Raw genomic sequence first — 15249 nt, forward strand, 5'->3', positions numbered from 1 at the left:
CAGATGTTGTCTTCCTTGACATTAGAACTTTAATGGATCCCAAATTAAATATCTTAACACTGTAGTGCTGAATTTTGTTCACCTTCCTCAGTGTCATATTGCAAGAAATGTAATTGAAATTGTACCTGTACCAGGTGTTTCTAGTACATATATTGTGTACATTTATAGCTATCTACAGATGATAATATGTCAGTTCAATTGTTCCCCTACTCAAATCCTCTTATCTTAAACTTGGAAAAATATTGTGGGATTTCTTTTGCTGGCTTTTTGTAAGTAGCAGGTTCTCCTGGAGCCATTTCAGTCTGCTTTGTGGATTCAGAGTCTGATCATAGAATATGTTCTAGATTGTTTAGATAAGAACATTAATTTGAAAATTATCCATATTTTCAAGTTGCTATATTTTTAATATTTACAGATATTTGTTCCCACTGGAATAGAATGCTTGTAGCTATAGGGCAGTTCTCAGTTAACATATTTGTGCCCCTGAAGCTTGCAATCTTCATACTAATAGTATTCTGTAGCTTCATAAACTAGGGAGTACTGGAGAGTGTAACGATGTTGTAATTTCATCCTGATGAAACAGACCACTTCCTAAACCCCTACCTGAGTGTTTGAAGTGCAAGTAATAGCTGAGCCTGTGGCAGGGGTATGTAGATTACTCACTGACCTTTTGTAATTTAGCAGCTGCGTAAACCGTACAGTGAACAATCATCTAAATACGTGAACGAGTTTGTGGTTTAAAATGACCAGTGTGGTTCTGTTCATAGGATTCTGGTTCATAAAGGGATCTTACAGTCTCCCGTAAAAATAAGTAAGCTTGTTAGAGTTTGGAGTTGCCATACCAGAAGGAGAATCAATTTGTATGTTTGGTGATATCTTGTCTTTTTCAGAGGCCCCTTAATAGATGTCGCCAGTATCTTCATCTGTAACAGTTGGAGAACTTAAAGTAGACTTAAGGAGGAGACTTACAAATTAATTTTAGTGACAAAAGCTTCAGGAGAGCTAAAAGCTGTATAGATCAATCACGTGCAGTCTCGTGATATGAAATAAATGTTGGGCAGTAACACTTAGGTGTTAAACTAGTTCTTATACAGGTAGACTCATCTTTCTAAAATAACTTGAGTATGAAGCAGTTGATTTGGATGTGTTCTAGAGTTAGTCTTCAGCACCAGAAGCCAGATCCTAAGTGTTAAAAGGTCATCAAACTGTGTTAATGTTAACCATGTTTTAAAGATAATGACTGAAAGAAAAGTACCTTAAATAACTAGATCAGTTCAAAATAATTTCAAAGTGGGTATTAGATTATTTTTCATGTAAGTTTCCCCCATCCCCCATCCCAAGGTAATTTACATGGAAATAAAAGAAACCAAAAAAAGAGGACAAAGGAACCTACAGAAGATTTTGAAGTTCAGGAAGCACCTAGGAAAAGACTCAGGATGGATAAACAGAATAATCGGAAGGTAATTATGTTGTTGGTTTGTTTGGGTTGATTTATAGCAGCACCAGTCACATTGCTGTAGTTAAGTTTGTCAGCATTTCCATTTTCAGGATTAAAAAAGTCCTAGATCGTACCAAAGTGTTGTAAATGTTCAGATACATGTGAGCTTTGTTTTGAGAATGGAGGTATGACTTAAACCATGGCGAACATGTCACTGAGAAAAACTGTTTCCCGAAGGAATGTGCAGAGGGAGGCGTGACCTCTCCATGTTGTCATGCTTTGTAGTTCTTTTTCTTCCCTCCTGATTTGGAGTTCAGTTTTACAGGAAAGTAAAAAAAAAACAAAAATAGCCTTAGTGAATACTTACTTTAGACAAAAAGTCAGGAGAGAGGAAAGCAAGTAAAACAAAACAGTAAAACTTCATGAACTGGAAGGCTATGGAACATTTTAGGGTGGCATGCTGGCCCATTTTTTAAGTTAGGAAACTGCAGTAAGTTTGTATTTATGCAGTAAATTTATTGTATATCACACAATTCACAGGCTCCTTTTCAGGTTAGCTTGCTCGTGAGACTTTTCCTTACATAGGTCACTAAAACTGTGTATAAGGACACAATACTTATCATCTGGAGACTTCAGCACAGGTTTATTAAGTCATGCATGTAGAGCAGGGAACTACTGAGAATGGGTTTCACTTGTGTGGAAAGGTTAGCTCATGCATGTTTTCAGATATGTTACTGCAGTATCATTCTGTAGTGTGAGTTCCACAGACCTCATCTCAGAACTCTGATGGTACAGCAATTAAATGAAACAACTTAATATAAGGAAAGGTAGTAGGTTTGTTTTTAAATAAACTATGTAGGTCTCATTCGTAGACGTCAATTTGTTTGGTAGGCTGGTTATTTTAGTAATTCTGTTGATACTGTGGATATTAAGACAACTTGTTTAGAGTTTAATGTAAAAAAAGACAAGTAGAATTTCAGATAGCCAGGCTTAATGAGCTGATTAGCAAGGGACAGAGATAATTTTAATGTTGTTACCTTTGCAGAAGGAGGGGCCAAACTGGTTTTTGTACTCCTTTCTCTAGCAGGTTAGTTGTTGAAATATTCATCTTACGTTCTAGGAGCAGTTTTCCAGACCTTTTTAAACTCTTCTAATTGATTTGAATACACAATAATACAGTAGGCCCATGGAATAATGAAGTCTACTTATTGTAATTAATTCCTGCTATGAAGTCCTTGTTTTAAGTATCCTAAAGGTACTTTACTATCCCCCCAGCATTTGTACACTACAGTTAGTCTGCATTATCACCAGTAGAATGAAAGGTGGTTGCAGTACAGTTCGTGCATGGGAGGTTCTGGTGTCTGCTGCTCTGACACAGGTGTGAACATCAACAGGAAAATAGGGAAATGAGAGGAATGATTCCCATGAGATACATACCACTAATAACACTGATTTAGTAATGTGCATTTAAAGAGTGTTGTCCTCTACCTGATCTGTTTATCAGAACTAGGAGGTTCTGGTGCAGGGAATCTGATATGTGTAAATATTGGACGATTTGGAAACTCTGACTGCTTATAGCAGGGTTTGTGCTCCACAGAAAGGTAGATATGGTAAAATGGTTGCTTTGCAGTTTCTTTTAGGAATTATCTCTTAGTCTTTCTCCTGCCTTCACGAGCCCAAGGTACTTCCAGCTGCATGTGCTGCTGCTTAGTAAAACATTTCATGAATGACAGTGAAAGTGTCTACGTAATGATTCAGAAAACAAACACTAACCATACACCTTCCTTCTGCTATTCCCAGTTTACCTGCAGGCTTAAGTTGCAGTAATTTTGGATAACTTTAAAGCCTTTATTTCATGATGTTTTACTTGTTTTGTGTTATACTCTGCTTTTGTCCTGAGTCCTTATTTACAAAATCTGAATGTTTTCACACATAGTGACCAAGTCATAAGTACCCATAAGGGAGTTTTGAAAACTAATTTGGTCATTGTTGCTTTGATAATGTATATAAAATGCACATTAACAGAATGGGGGTTCTGTAAAGTGTGCTTTAAATTTAAGAATTGAAATTTAAATGAATTTTCACAAAGTTAGGGTTGGAAGGGACCTCTGGAGATCATGTAGTCCAACCCCCTGCCAAGGCAGGGTCACGTAGAGCAGGTGACACAGGAACACATCCAGGGGGGTTTGGAATGTCTCCAGAGAGGGAGACTTCACCACCTCCCTGGGCCGCCTGTTCCAGTGCTCTGCCACCCTCAAAGTAAAGGAATTCTTCTTTATGTTGAGGTGAAACTTCTTGTGTATGAGTTTATTGGCCACTGCTCCTCATCCTATCCCTGGGCACCACTGAAAAGAGTCCCCTTGACACCGTGTTTTCTTTCACTTTTACACAGAAGTGTAACAGTAATCTTGGAAAACTGATATTGGGAGCCTCTGGTGGCATCATTGGTAGGGCAGCTTAGTCTGTCAGAAGTCAGTAAAAGCACAGTGCAGCACATCTGTAGTTCAGTAGCCATTCATGTTTATTTTTACAAAGGAAACCAGTTCTCTGGCCTTAGAGGTGTTCACCTGCACATCTTTTGTTAAACCAATTGTCAGATGAAGACTGTGAAAAAGTGTGTAAAACCTTCTGTTCATTAGAATTGCTCTTCTTGATCAGGTGAGCATTTGTGAGGATTAAGCACTCTTGGCTGCAGTTTTAGTAACTTAAATGAATTTGTAATATACAAAAATGAAAAAAAAAAATAGTGGCATGTGTAAGAAACAATGTCTTAATTTTCACAAAGATTGGACAAAAGCTTTCCCAGTTCTCAGCCTAGACTTTTAATGTTGAATTCTCAATCTGGAGCAAATTTAGGTGATGTTTATTCTCCCTTGAAAATAGTGTATTATTTTGGAAATGCTGAAACAATCTTAACCATAGTAATTTAAAAAATGGCACTGCTATAAGTTGTGGAGTTGAAAGCAAGCCTCTCTGAGACTTAAAGTTCTGCACAGGGTTTATTCTCAAATTTCTATACTAATTCTCCAGTTTACCTTTAATAATTGAAGATTTTCCTTTGACTAGTTTAGACAAAGAATAGTAAGGATAATTTTACAAGGTTTGTGTTCATTTAGAGCTCCCTCTTTTGATATGCTGAATTTGGGATGGATAAGTGGGATGCTGGAATACTGTGTTCTTTAATTTTTCTCAGTTATTTATGAGTTTGTACCCTGTGCTGTAAATGAGTTTTAAAATTCACTTAAATGGGGCTAGCTTAACTACATTACCATTCATATATTTGTGAAGACACTTTCTTTTTAATAATATAAATCCAGAACTAATTGCCAGTTTTATCCAACCACTCATAAATTAGGAGTTTTTTTATTTTTTCATATTTTTTTTTGTGACAGAGGGAGACAAGCAATGACAAAACAGCAAAAACAAACTCTTCTAAGGTCACAGAAACCTCCTCTTCACAAAAGAACCAGTCAGGTAATGTGGTCAGAATAAATTTTAATGTAACTTTTTCAATTCAGTAATTTTAAAATAACCAGGTTGTCTGAGGCAGCCGCTAAATTTTGCTGATGCAGTCACCAGTTTCAGGCAGTGTGCCACATCTGGGGGGGAGCATGTCCTCTTCCTTCGCTACCGTTTTGCAGCGTTATCCTTGACTGAAGTTGTGCGTTGCTGATTGAGAGCAGCAGTTCACAAGTTCACCATTTGATGGCACCAAATTAAAGCCGGTGCCTCGTGCTCTTGACAGCAGGGATACGAATCCTGCTGCTCCAGTTTGTCACTGTGCATTGGCCCAGTGAAACAAGGGCAGTGACCATCAGTGTCATCAGTTACTGTGGGACTTCAGTCCTTTTGAATGATGCTTGATGGGAGGCAGTGTGGAGCATGAGAGGGGATTCTAATTCTTGGACCAAAACTCGAAAGTCAGACTTGTTAATGATGCTCAAGTTCGAGGTAACTTCTGTCAGGGCATGTCTCTTTAGGTATTACGATGATATGCCAAAGACAACTGAGCTTCAGCAAGTTCTGCACCAAGTAGAAGTGGTGACGTGCCATAGTTAATGTGCGGTTCTTGGCTCCTGTATGTAACCTTTCTCTTAATAAAGTGTTAGTGGTACTCAGGCTGTGATGAGATCACGTAGGCCTTCTGATATAACTGTTACCTCTGCTTTAAAGAGGTCGTAAGTCACAAGATATTTCGATTTTAATAGAAATGAGCCAGAAAAAAAAAATTGAGAAAACAAACATTCCTTAGCCGTTTGTAGCAGATGTTTGATCAATGGAAACCTTTTTATTTTTAAAATCAAGCCGAAACACGTGGTTTCAGAAACTTTCTTCATGTTCTCTCAGCCCTACGTGGGTGCCCAGAAGACCTACCTAAATAATTCCTTCCTTTATCCGAAGGAATATTTTTAAGTGGCTTCAGGGAGATGACGTTTTAAAGTTCCAAACTTCACTTTGTAAACCAAAATTATTTTACAGCAACGAAAAATCTGTCTGATGCATGTAAACCTCTGAAGAAGCGAAATCGGGCTTCAGCAGCAGAATCTTCAACTCTTGCTTTTAGCAAGAGTTCATCTCCTTCAGCTTCCTTAACTGAGAATGAGGTAAAAAAAAAGTGGTGTTTGCACACAGCCATTTAATTATGGAAATTATCAGGTGTGAATCTTGCTTAAAAAAAAAAAAAAACAACCAAAACAAAACAACAACAACAAAAAAATCAAAACACAAAAATCAAAGGCGAATTCTCTAACGTTGGTGCTCTAGAAAAGTTACAGTTTTGGCCTCCGTGAAACCTGTTAATGTGTGCATTGCAAATTCATTTATTGTAACACGAACATCTGATTTGGGGACGTCGAGGTATTATTGTGGTTTTTAATGTATTTACCAGCAACGTTTTAGAATTGTAACCTTCTATTAGAGGCAAAGTACAATGCCAGTGTGTTCTGTATTTTCTTCTACAGACTTTTATGTAAGTGTACTACATTAGTTACATTATGTAACTCAATATTGTCATGTTGCCATAGCTTTTATATTGAAGCAAATTTCCTAATCCTCTGTTTGATCTAGAACTGGATCTAGAACTCTCCTGAGCAGAGCCCCTTTGAGCTCAGATTAGTTTTCAGGCTTTTTAAGTGCTATTTCTCTGTGATGCAAATAGCTCCATCCCCAGTAGAGTTAAACAGGCAGTGAAGGATGTATCTTTTTGATACCTGCGAATCCTAGTTAGTCTTAGCTCTGCGTATTTGGAACTGTAATTCTTTCCAATTGGCATACAGTAAATGAAAGGTATGTACCAGAAGTGTATTCATACAATCCATTGAGCCATTCCCCAAGTCATCCACACTGTTAAACCCAATCAGCCAAAGAGTGGCAGCATGAGGGTGAAGCTGTGCATGCTGTTTCGCAGGTGGGTTCGGAGACGTAGTTGGTAGGGTTTAGTAAAATATCCATAGACAAACAGCCTCACCCAGTTTGTGTTACAGAAGCTGTAGAGAAAATACTTGCCTGCTAACAAGGGAGTAGGGCTTCCAGCTCTCCTAGGGACTCTCATCTCCCCTAACAAATGCATGAGGTGCTTAGACACTGTGATGAATGCAGTTAAAATACCTAGACATAATGTTCAGTAAACAGTTTACCTTTGGGTAGGGGAAAAAGATTGCATGTTAATGGCTGTATATCTTAACTGTAACTGGAAAAACATTTTAACTAAAAGAAAAAAAAAACACAACATTAAATTCTCCCTCCTGTACCCCAACAAAACAAGCAAAGGAAGTCCCACGGGAAATAATGTCCATAGTAAAGTAATACTTTGTTCTCTCAATTAAGAGACTCCCATCTTTTGGCTTACCAGTTTCTTCTGGTTTGGCTTTACTGATGGGATCATAAGTAAAAATATGTCAAAGCTGTTTCTGTTTGGGACCATCTATTCAGCCAGACCAGTTTAAGGGGTTTTTTTACTGTCTTTTTTTTTTTTTTTTGGCTCTAAATATGCATCTCTAAATATTGTGTACTCAGGAGAAAGATTATTCTGTTTCTAGATATTGTGATTATGAAAAGAACTACCCAGAAGTCTTTCTTAACAAAAGGCTCATTTTTATAGGATTTGGTGTTGTAACTTAATGATTCATATGTGAGAAAGCATGTGGTTTTATAGGCTGAGATAGAAATTTTAAGACTTAACTCTAATTTACTCAGCTACTGCTAAGCAGTAAAAGATGTGAGAAAAATTCACACCATACGCTGCTCACAGAACATAGACACACAAACTAGAAAGTGAACTAATCGTTTTCAAGGGTTTAAAAGGTTTAAAGTACAGAAAAAGTCCCAAACAGCATAACAGAATATACACCTTGTCAAATAACAGAGATTTTTGGGGGGACTGGGTGCAGGGGGAAATAGATTAGTGGGCTGGATCCTTGGATTGGTTTAAAGCTACACTGACCTGAACTTGGACCACCTAAGGACTGGACCTAGTTTGTTTCCTGTATTAGATACATTTTGCCTTTTAAATAAAGCAAAAATGTCAGGCATGTGTTTCTGAACTTTATATTGGTCTGTTCTACAAAACAAGGAAAGACAGAAATTTTGGATTGTGTGGGTAGCTCTAAAAACATTTTTCCCTTTTGTATTATTTAGCACTTGTTTAAATGGCTAAATATGTATGGCCTGAGAGCATTTATCTAGAGAGAAACCTTCTCCAGTGTTGAGGGAAAAGGTTTAAAAAATAAACACAATCAGGTAATGATGAAAGCCTTGTACAGCTTATTGAATAGGATGTAATACTTCTCAACATTAAATAGATTTAATGATTAACTTTTATATTTTTGTGTTCACTATAATACTTCTAACTGTTGGTTTAGGTGCTCTCTTAACAAATACAGGAAAAATTCTGCATATTCCACAAGCACATACACCTCCATAAGGTGTGTATTAAGAGGATTCTGGTCTTTTTTTTTTTTTTTTTTTTTTCCCCTCTCCTTTCTTTTCCTCCCATGCTATTTGTGGACAGCTTGTTCCAGAATGGAACCTGGATATGACTGTTATTTGTCAACACCTGTTTTACCTGCACACCCCTTATATGTCAGTCTCTTGCAACCAGGTTCTTAGGAAAGGTGTGCTCAGTTCTTTCTTGTATGAAAGATGCATCTTATCTGACGTTTTAAAAAAATATTTTTGATGTTTTTAGTTGTTATTTGGGGATATTTTTTAAATGGGGTTTATTTGAAATGCTATAAAATCAGAAAGGCTAAATTTTCAATTGATAAATTACTTTGGGAGAGAGATAGGGAGTAGGGGTGTGGACTTCTGCAAACAGAGATTTATAGACCTGACATATCAGAGATTAAAGGTAGGCGTTTACTCCCTTCAAAAAATTGGGCTTTGAAGTTTTTTTAAGAGGGATGGACAGAAGTAATAAGGTGCAGGAATAAATTAATTTCATACAAGCATTTAATTTTGAAACAAAGTAATTTTACTTCTAGGCACTTGACACCAGTGGTAACTTCCTCCTCTACTTATGTGAAATATGATTTTGTTTATAATTCTTAATGATTAACCAGTAGGGCCAGATCTGAGAAAGATAATCAACACTTCAGAGTCTGCAAAAGCTCGGAGTAGTTTTTTACTGCCTGTGTAAGATTTGGTGTAACCATCCAGAAGCACATGGTGTTTGAGAGAAAAGATACAGGTGGTGTATTTTAATTTCTTTTTTTCTTACCTTGGCCCTCCACCTCCCAGTAATGTAGTAGGTGCCAGTAGAGTGTAACCAGTATTTTTTTAATAAATAAAGAAGACTTTACATTACCATTACTTCTGGATTATTGGCACACTTGGTGTGTTTGCATGAAACATATCTGCTTTAGCTTTTCAATCCATTTTTGTGATTGTTGTCTGGCTTCATTAAATTGGATGAATTTGTTGACAGCAGATAAGTGTCATAGTATCGTGCAGAGTCTAGATACTACTTATGAACTTTGTGAAAGAAACTGTAATTTTTTAATAAGAGAGGTCAAATAAAGCACATATAATACTCTCTAAGTTAGCCAGCCTGTCATTCATCACACCTTCCTCAAGTATGAGCTGACCAGCAGATGGCAGCTTAAAGAAGCCTGTGAAAGATTTTGAAGGGGTTGCTTTTATCATAAGTTCCTCACACCTTAGGGAATTCTTTCCTCCTTCTGTAACATCCAGTGTCAAAACAAGCTCAGTTTCCGGTTATAGCTACAAATTCTTGTATTTCCAAGGCCGAACAGTGCAAATTATAATAACACAAGCCTTAATGCTCTTTTTCTGCATATTAAACAGCGTATTTTTTTCCTCATTGCTGATTTGAGACAGATTTGCTTTATCTGCATTTTCAGTGGGTATTAGCATGCATACACAATGGAGAAAACGTGTTTAAAAGGTAAGGCATTTGATAAGGCAGCCGTGAGACATGCACAGCTTGCAACTCAAAAAGTACCTCACCTCCATTTGTCAACCCTGGAGTCTAGTTGTCCTAATAGTATACAACTAAAATGTTCTGGGCTCTCTTACTGAAGGTAAAAATAACTGTCTTTGAGATCCTGAGAACAGGAAGGAAGAAGGGAATTCATGTTATTTTAAGGAAACTACTGCCCTAAAGAAAAAACAGTTGCAGTTAACCTTGCAGGTTGTTAAACAGAACCAGTGTGCTTCTAGCATTTCATTCTAGCTTCCTTCAGATGTAATTTTCTCTTCAGAGCAGTGCTCAAGGATAATTTAATATATAGTGTCACCTTACATCCTGTGACTTAGCAGACAGTTGTCTCCTGTGTTTCTGTATGCCTGTAGATTATTTTTTCCCTTGTTTGAAAGCATCAGTAAGCAGTCAGGGGGACAATTTTTGTGGAACACTAGAAGTAGTTGGACTTGTTTTCTTGCTAAACCTCTGCTAAAGCCTCTAACATTTGACATGACCTGCACTGCCCACCAGACCATACAGTTCTGTTACAACGGCTCTACTTTCCCACGAAAAAAAGTTCTAAGCTTGGCTTTTTGTTCTTTGGCAGCACATGCTGTGTAGAAAACTGAAGTTTCTTATGTAATTATTCTCCTCTTGTGTATTACTTAGGCTTCAGAGTGCAGAGAATCTGTTAACTGAATGTTTACATGATGTAGGTTTTTATTCCACATCCCCCTACCAAAGTATCATGAGTATCTGTAGGCAATTTTATACTGTTTTAAAATGTTCTCATAGTTTTAATTAACTTTCCAGGCAAATTCAGAAATGCGTAATATCCTTATCTGAAACGTCTAACTCCTGCTAATAATAAAAATGAAACTTGTCCCAGGCCGTCTTTTTTTTTTTGCTATTATAGTACTGTGTACACTTGTGGCACCGCATACTTAAAGAATTTATCTAGTCTAGCAGTATGGGCCAAAATATCACTCTTCATTCAGTTCAGGAATTCTTATACTGAAATAAAGGAAATGTTAACTGTAACTCAATTGGCTCCGTCAGTTTTTCTGTCTCTGCGTGGGTGCACGATAGTCTTCTGAATACAGCCTGACCTGTCGTTTGTGTGCTGCTTACTGACTTATGTAAGTTGTTCTTAGATTAAAAAAACCTCAACCCTCTAGCTGCTCGGATTTTGTTAATAAGAAAAAAAAAAAAAAAGGCAGATGGGGTTTGTCTGTTGGAAAGACTCAAGAGTTCACTTATCCGAGTGTGCATACTCCAGGCTTTTTAGAGAAAGCTCTTGGCCAGCCCAGCCCACTTTCTCCTGGGTATAGAAATCACTGACTCCAAAGTCCATCCAAACTCCGAAGTCGGGAAGTCTGAGATTGTAGCAGTGCCCTGAGTTTTAAGGAAAGTAGAACTTAATAGGCGACACCGTTCAGAACTCATGGAAATGTGCTTCTAGATTACCCATGAAAAGATGCAGTGTATTTTTTTATATGACATGTTGATATCATATCATCATAATGCATATGGTAGCAGGTGACCCAAGAAAGGATGTTGCTTAAGCCAGTGAGTGTCTTAAGACATCCCTGTAAGAGTAGCAGGTCACTCTTTGTGGGACCTTTCTGTATGGATCCTGCTGATCCTGCAGTGCAGGAGACTTGCCTACCAACCAAAACAGCAGAAGGAAATAATTTCCTGCCGTGGTTTCTTTTCATTCTGTATATCCCTGGCTTTAAGATAAGTGTACATAGTGGGGTGTGTTTCCATGTGAAGTTCTACAGCCCAGATTAAAAAGCAGGTGATGCTCAAGTAAAACAAGGGGAAGCAGGGGGGTTTACCTTACCTTCTTTGGCTCTTGAAAAAATTGCCCTTTGATTGTTTTTGTAACTGCTTAAGCAGAACCTGACAGAAGAACATCGTTGTCTTGAGTATGACTAAGGCCAAAGCTTGTGCTCGTAAGCCTTAAGAAGGCTGTCACACAAGCATATATGAGTAATACAAGAAGTGTTTTTGTAAGACTGAATGACTTCATTAAACGAATCTTCTGAAGAAGAAATTTTTTTTTTATGGAAAATTGCACTTTGGTAGCTGGAAAAGTCTGAAAAGGTGTGTGGCTGGTGAAGTAGTGACTGTTGGAGCCTGTTCCAGTGTGGGCAACATAGGTGCTTAAATGTTAGCAACCTTTTCACTCTAAATTTCCAAATTTGTTTTGAACCTTAAAACACTGGGCAGGGAAATTGGATCTAGGAGAGGAGAAGTCCCAAGGAAGCTGATAAGCACAGAAGTATGAATGTTGTTAACTCTGCAATTGCTAACACAGTGAATAGTATTTTAAACTTGCTTCTGATCCATGAAGCAGGAGTCTTTGTCTTAACAAATACTGATGCTCTAGTCCTTTAGGACATCCTTTAGCCAGGAAGTACTTAAAGACACACCACCACCCCCTTCCCCCCCTCCCCAGGATAACACTGAGCAAGGATGCTTTTATAGATCAGCTGTTAAAAAAGAATATTTAATTCTAAGTCTGAAACAAAAAGCACATTTAATAGCCAAGTCACCAGCTGATTGAGGACCAGTCCTGACAAGCAGAACATTTGTATTTTGTGTTTTTACTATGGTAACTTAAATTCTCAAACTGCAAATTGGATGAGTACAGCCACTTACTTTCAGACTTAAATTTCTGAACCTCTTTTTCCTTGGAATTACAGTGTAATGATTTTGCTGTTACTGGTATTTACTCTGATTTTGGAGCTGTCTGAAAGGAAGGAGAAAACTGTAAATGGAGAAAAAAATTTTGTCTTCAAGTGGGTGAGTGGATGGAGCAAATATCCACATTGGTATTTGACTTCACCTGCTTCTTCGAACCACAGCATCATTTGAATTTTTAAATTCCAGGCTATCCTTTCTTGTACCATGTTATCAGTATGATTGGATGCCAGCTGAAAATATGTCAGTACCTCTTTTTTTTCTTTCTTTCTCTTTTTTTTTTTTTTTTTAATAAGTGACATTTTAACCATCCAGATGTGGAAGTAACAGTCCTGTTTGCAAAGTTCACCCACGTGATTCTAGAAATACGCAAGCTGAGTGTACGTCAGCTTGCATCCAACTTTTTTTTTCCTTTTTTTCTTTTTTTTTTTGTGTGTGAAAAGCCAGAGGGAATGAAGAATTGGCTCGCATTTCTGCTGAGGTCTGTGGCTGAGACTGGAATCAGGTACCTGGTTGTGAAAAATGCTTAAAAAGTTGTCGTAGACTTGAGTTCAATATTTAGATGTACTGTGAGAAATGCTTCCCTGTGTTGGTGCTTTTCCTTTCACCTTTGAACGCTTTAATTGCTGGTGCAGTGAACTGTGAAGGTAACTGAAGCTCAGTGTTGCAGCTGAGGGAAATCTTGTGGCAGGAAAAACATTTGAGAAGTGATTTTGTACGCACGGTATGTGCACAGAATCTTCTGACAAATCTTCTTCCTGCCCACCCCCCCCTTAGCCATTTTAAACAGCGTCAGTCAAAAGCAAAAATTAAGAGTATAAACTTAGAAAATCCACATAGCTGACTCAATATAATTCCTTTTAATACTCTAGTGTCTTAACTCTATGGAGTTGCACACATTTCCTCCTCTAAGCCTGCCCAGCAGCCTCTGTCAAAACCAAACACTTATTTACTCAATGTAATCACGTAAACTCCATTATTCCACGAACAGTCCTTACATCTGTATGCACGTTGTATGTCCCTTTCACACAAAACAAGGAAAAGTAGTTCAGGAAGCAGTTAAAAAAAAAGTAAATCTCATCCTTATATTTAGCAATTAAACAATTACCCAGTATTCAGCGGCGGTTGCTGATGTAATCTGGCTTTAGACATCAAGTATTGCAGTATGCAAAGCATGTTCATTCAGTTAAGAAGTAATGCTGAGGATTGCTTTTATAAGCATTGTTATATAGTCTTTCTGAAAATAGGTTGATGTTTGTCTGAAAGAATCCCTTAAGCACTTCTTTGGGTTATTGTGAACAGGGAATTTTAGCATACAGTTAAAAAGAAAATTAAAATTACTTTAGGAATTTGAAGTCGTGATATGCTGATTCCTGTACTGTTGTGGGTCTGAGTCACCATTGCCATAAAAAACTGGAGTAGTATAAAATGTGTGCCCAAAATATCTTGAGATGAGTAAACCCAATTATTTAATGACCCATTGCTCTAATTTCTCTCTTTTCAAGGGTAAAAATACAATACTAAACACAAAGAATTCACGGAGCTGCCAAAATTTTGTCCCAGTTTGACTCAGTGACGAAGTATTTTTTCAATAATAAAGCTATGGAGAACTTGGAAAAATGCAGTAATGTGTCCTCACATGTTCCCTTTGAGTCTTACCGCGTGTGAGTAGTGAATAATGACTGGGACACGTGGGAAAGGAAAGATAGCCTTGGGGACCTGACAGGAAATTGGTCTGTGAGCAGTAACCATACTCTGAACCTCTCTATCTTTGAAGTAAGTTTTGGCCAGGCTCAAATAAAGAGCAAAGCTCATTACTGGGTTTTTAGACCATTTTCTTCCCTTTTTCTCACTTGTGTGTGCAGATGCACAGTTTCCAGTAGAAAGAGCTGCATTTGGTTTCTGAAATACCACCCTTGCTCGGTGTTCAGGCAGTGAAGTGTGAAAGCCTCTACAGGCGAGTCCTCACAAAGTAGTGTTGACATTCAGTAATTGGAGGAAATGGGAAGGAAAGCCTGACTGATGTGCAAAATGCAAAGTTTGATGGTGATGATTTTGATTCTTGTGATGATCCTGACTTCAGCAGAAGAAGGGCATCTTTCACATTTCAGCATCACTAACTGCTAACAAGAAATGGAGGTGATGATAGAATTTGGGTACAATTTCAAGGCAGAAACTTGGCACTTGCTAAAAATCTGGAGTGCCTTTCCTCCCCCCCCTAAATTTGCACTCTTAAAAATAACACTTTGCCTTTATAAGAAGTAAGAAATTACTCAAAATGCAAAGCAGAATAAAAGAGCTACAAATTGCTAATTAACAGGTTTTGCCCCTAATCTAAATGTTGATTACTTTGAACCTTGGCCTGAATATCAGAGGCATTAATTACACGCAATTTTCTTTGCTAGGAAGATTATATTAGGAAAGTAAGGACAAGACAAGCTCTGCCATGATCACAATGGAAAGGTTTATGTTTGTAACTTAAGTACAGGAAAAGGCCCCCCAAAACCTGTCCTGATTTGTATTGAAGGCTGTTCTTAGGGCTCTGGTATGCAAAGTATTAGACCTTCCACTAGGGATAGCTGGGTTAACAACCCACAAAAGTGTTAGATCTCATTGCAGAGGTGGCTGTGTCACATCAGCACAAACTGCTTTCTAGCAGTCTTCTTGTAAATCATCTTTA

General features: G+C 37.7%; 1 protein-coding gene across 1 annotated transcript in view; it reads left to right on the forward strand.

The window, feature by feature from the left end:
- Positions 1-15249, forward strand: part of LOC114070725 (histone-lysine N-methyltransferase NSD2-like) — a 46256-nt gene that overhangs the window by 12771 nt on the left and 18236 nt on the right. The window contains exons 8-9 of the mRNA XM_027908276.1: positions 4831-4912; positions 5918-6042. Of these exons, the coding sequence (XP_027764077.1) occupies positions 4831-4912; positions 5918-6042 (207 nt within the window). The remainder of the gene's footprint in view (positions 1-4830; positions 4913-5917; positions 6043-15249) is intronic.

This window comes from Empidonax traillii, unplaced genomic scaffold, assembly GCF_003031625.1.
Source record: "Empidonax traillii isolate 1590-97213 ecotype Southwest subspecies unplaced genomic scaffold, ASM303162v1 scaffold1670:size75979, whole genome shotgun sequence".
Taxonomy (NCBI): domain Eukaryota; kingdom Metazoa; phylum Chordata; class Aves; order Passeriformes; family Tyrannidae; genus Empidonax; species Empidonax traillii.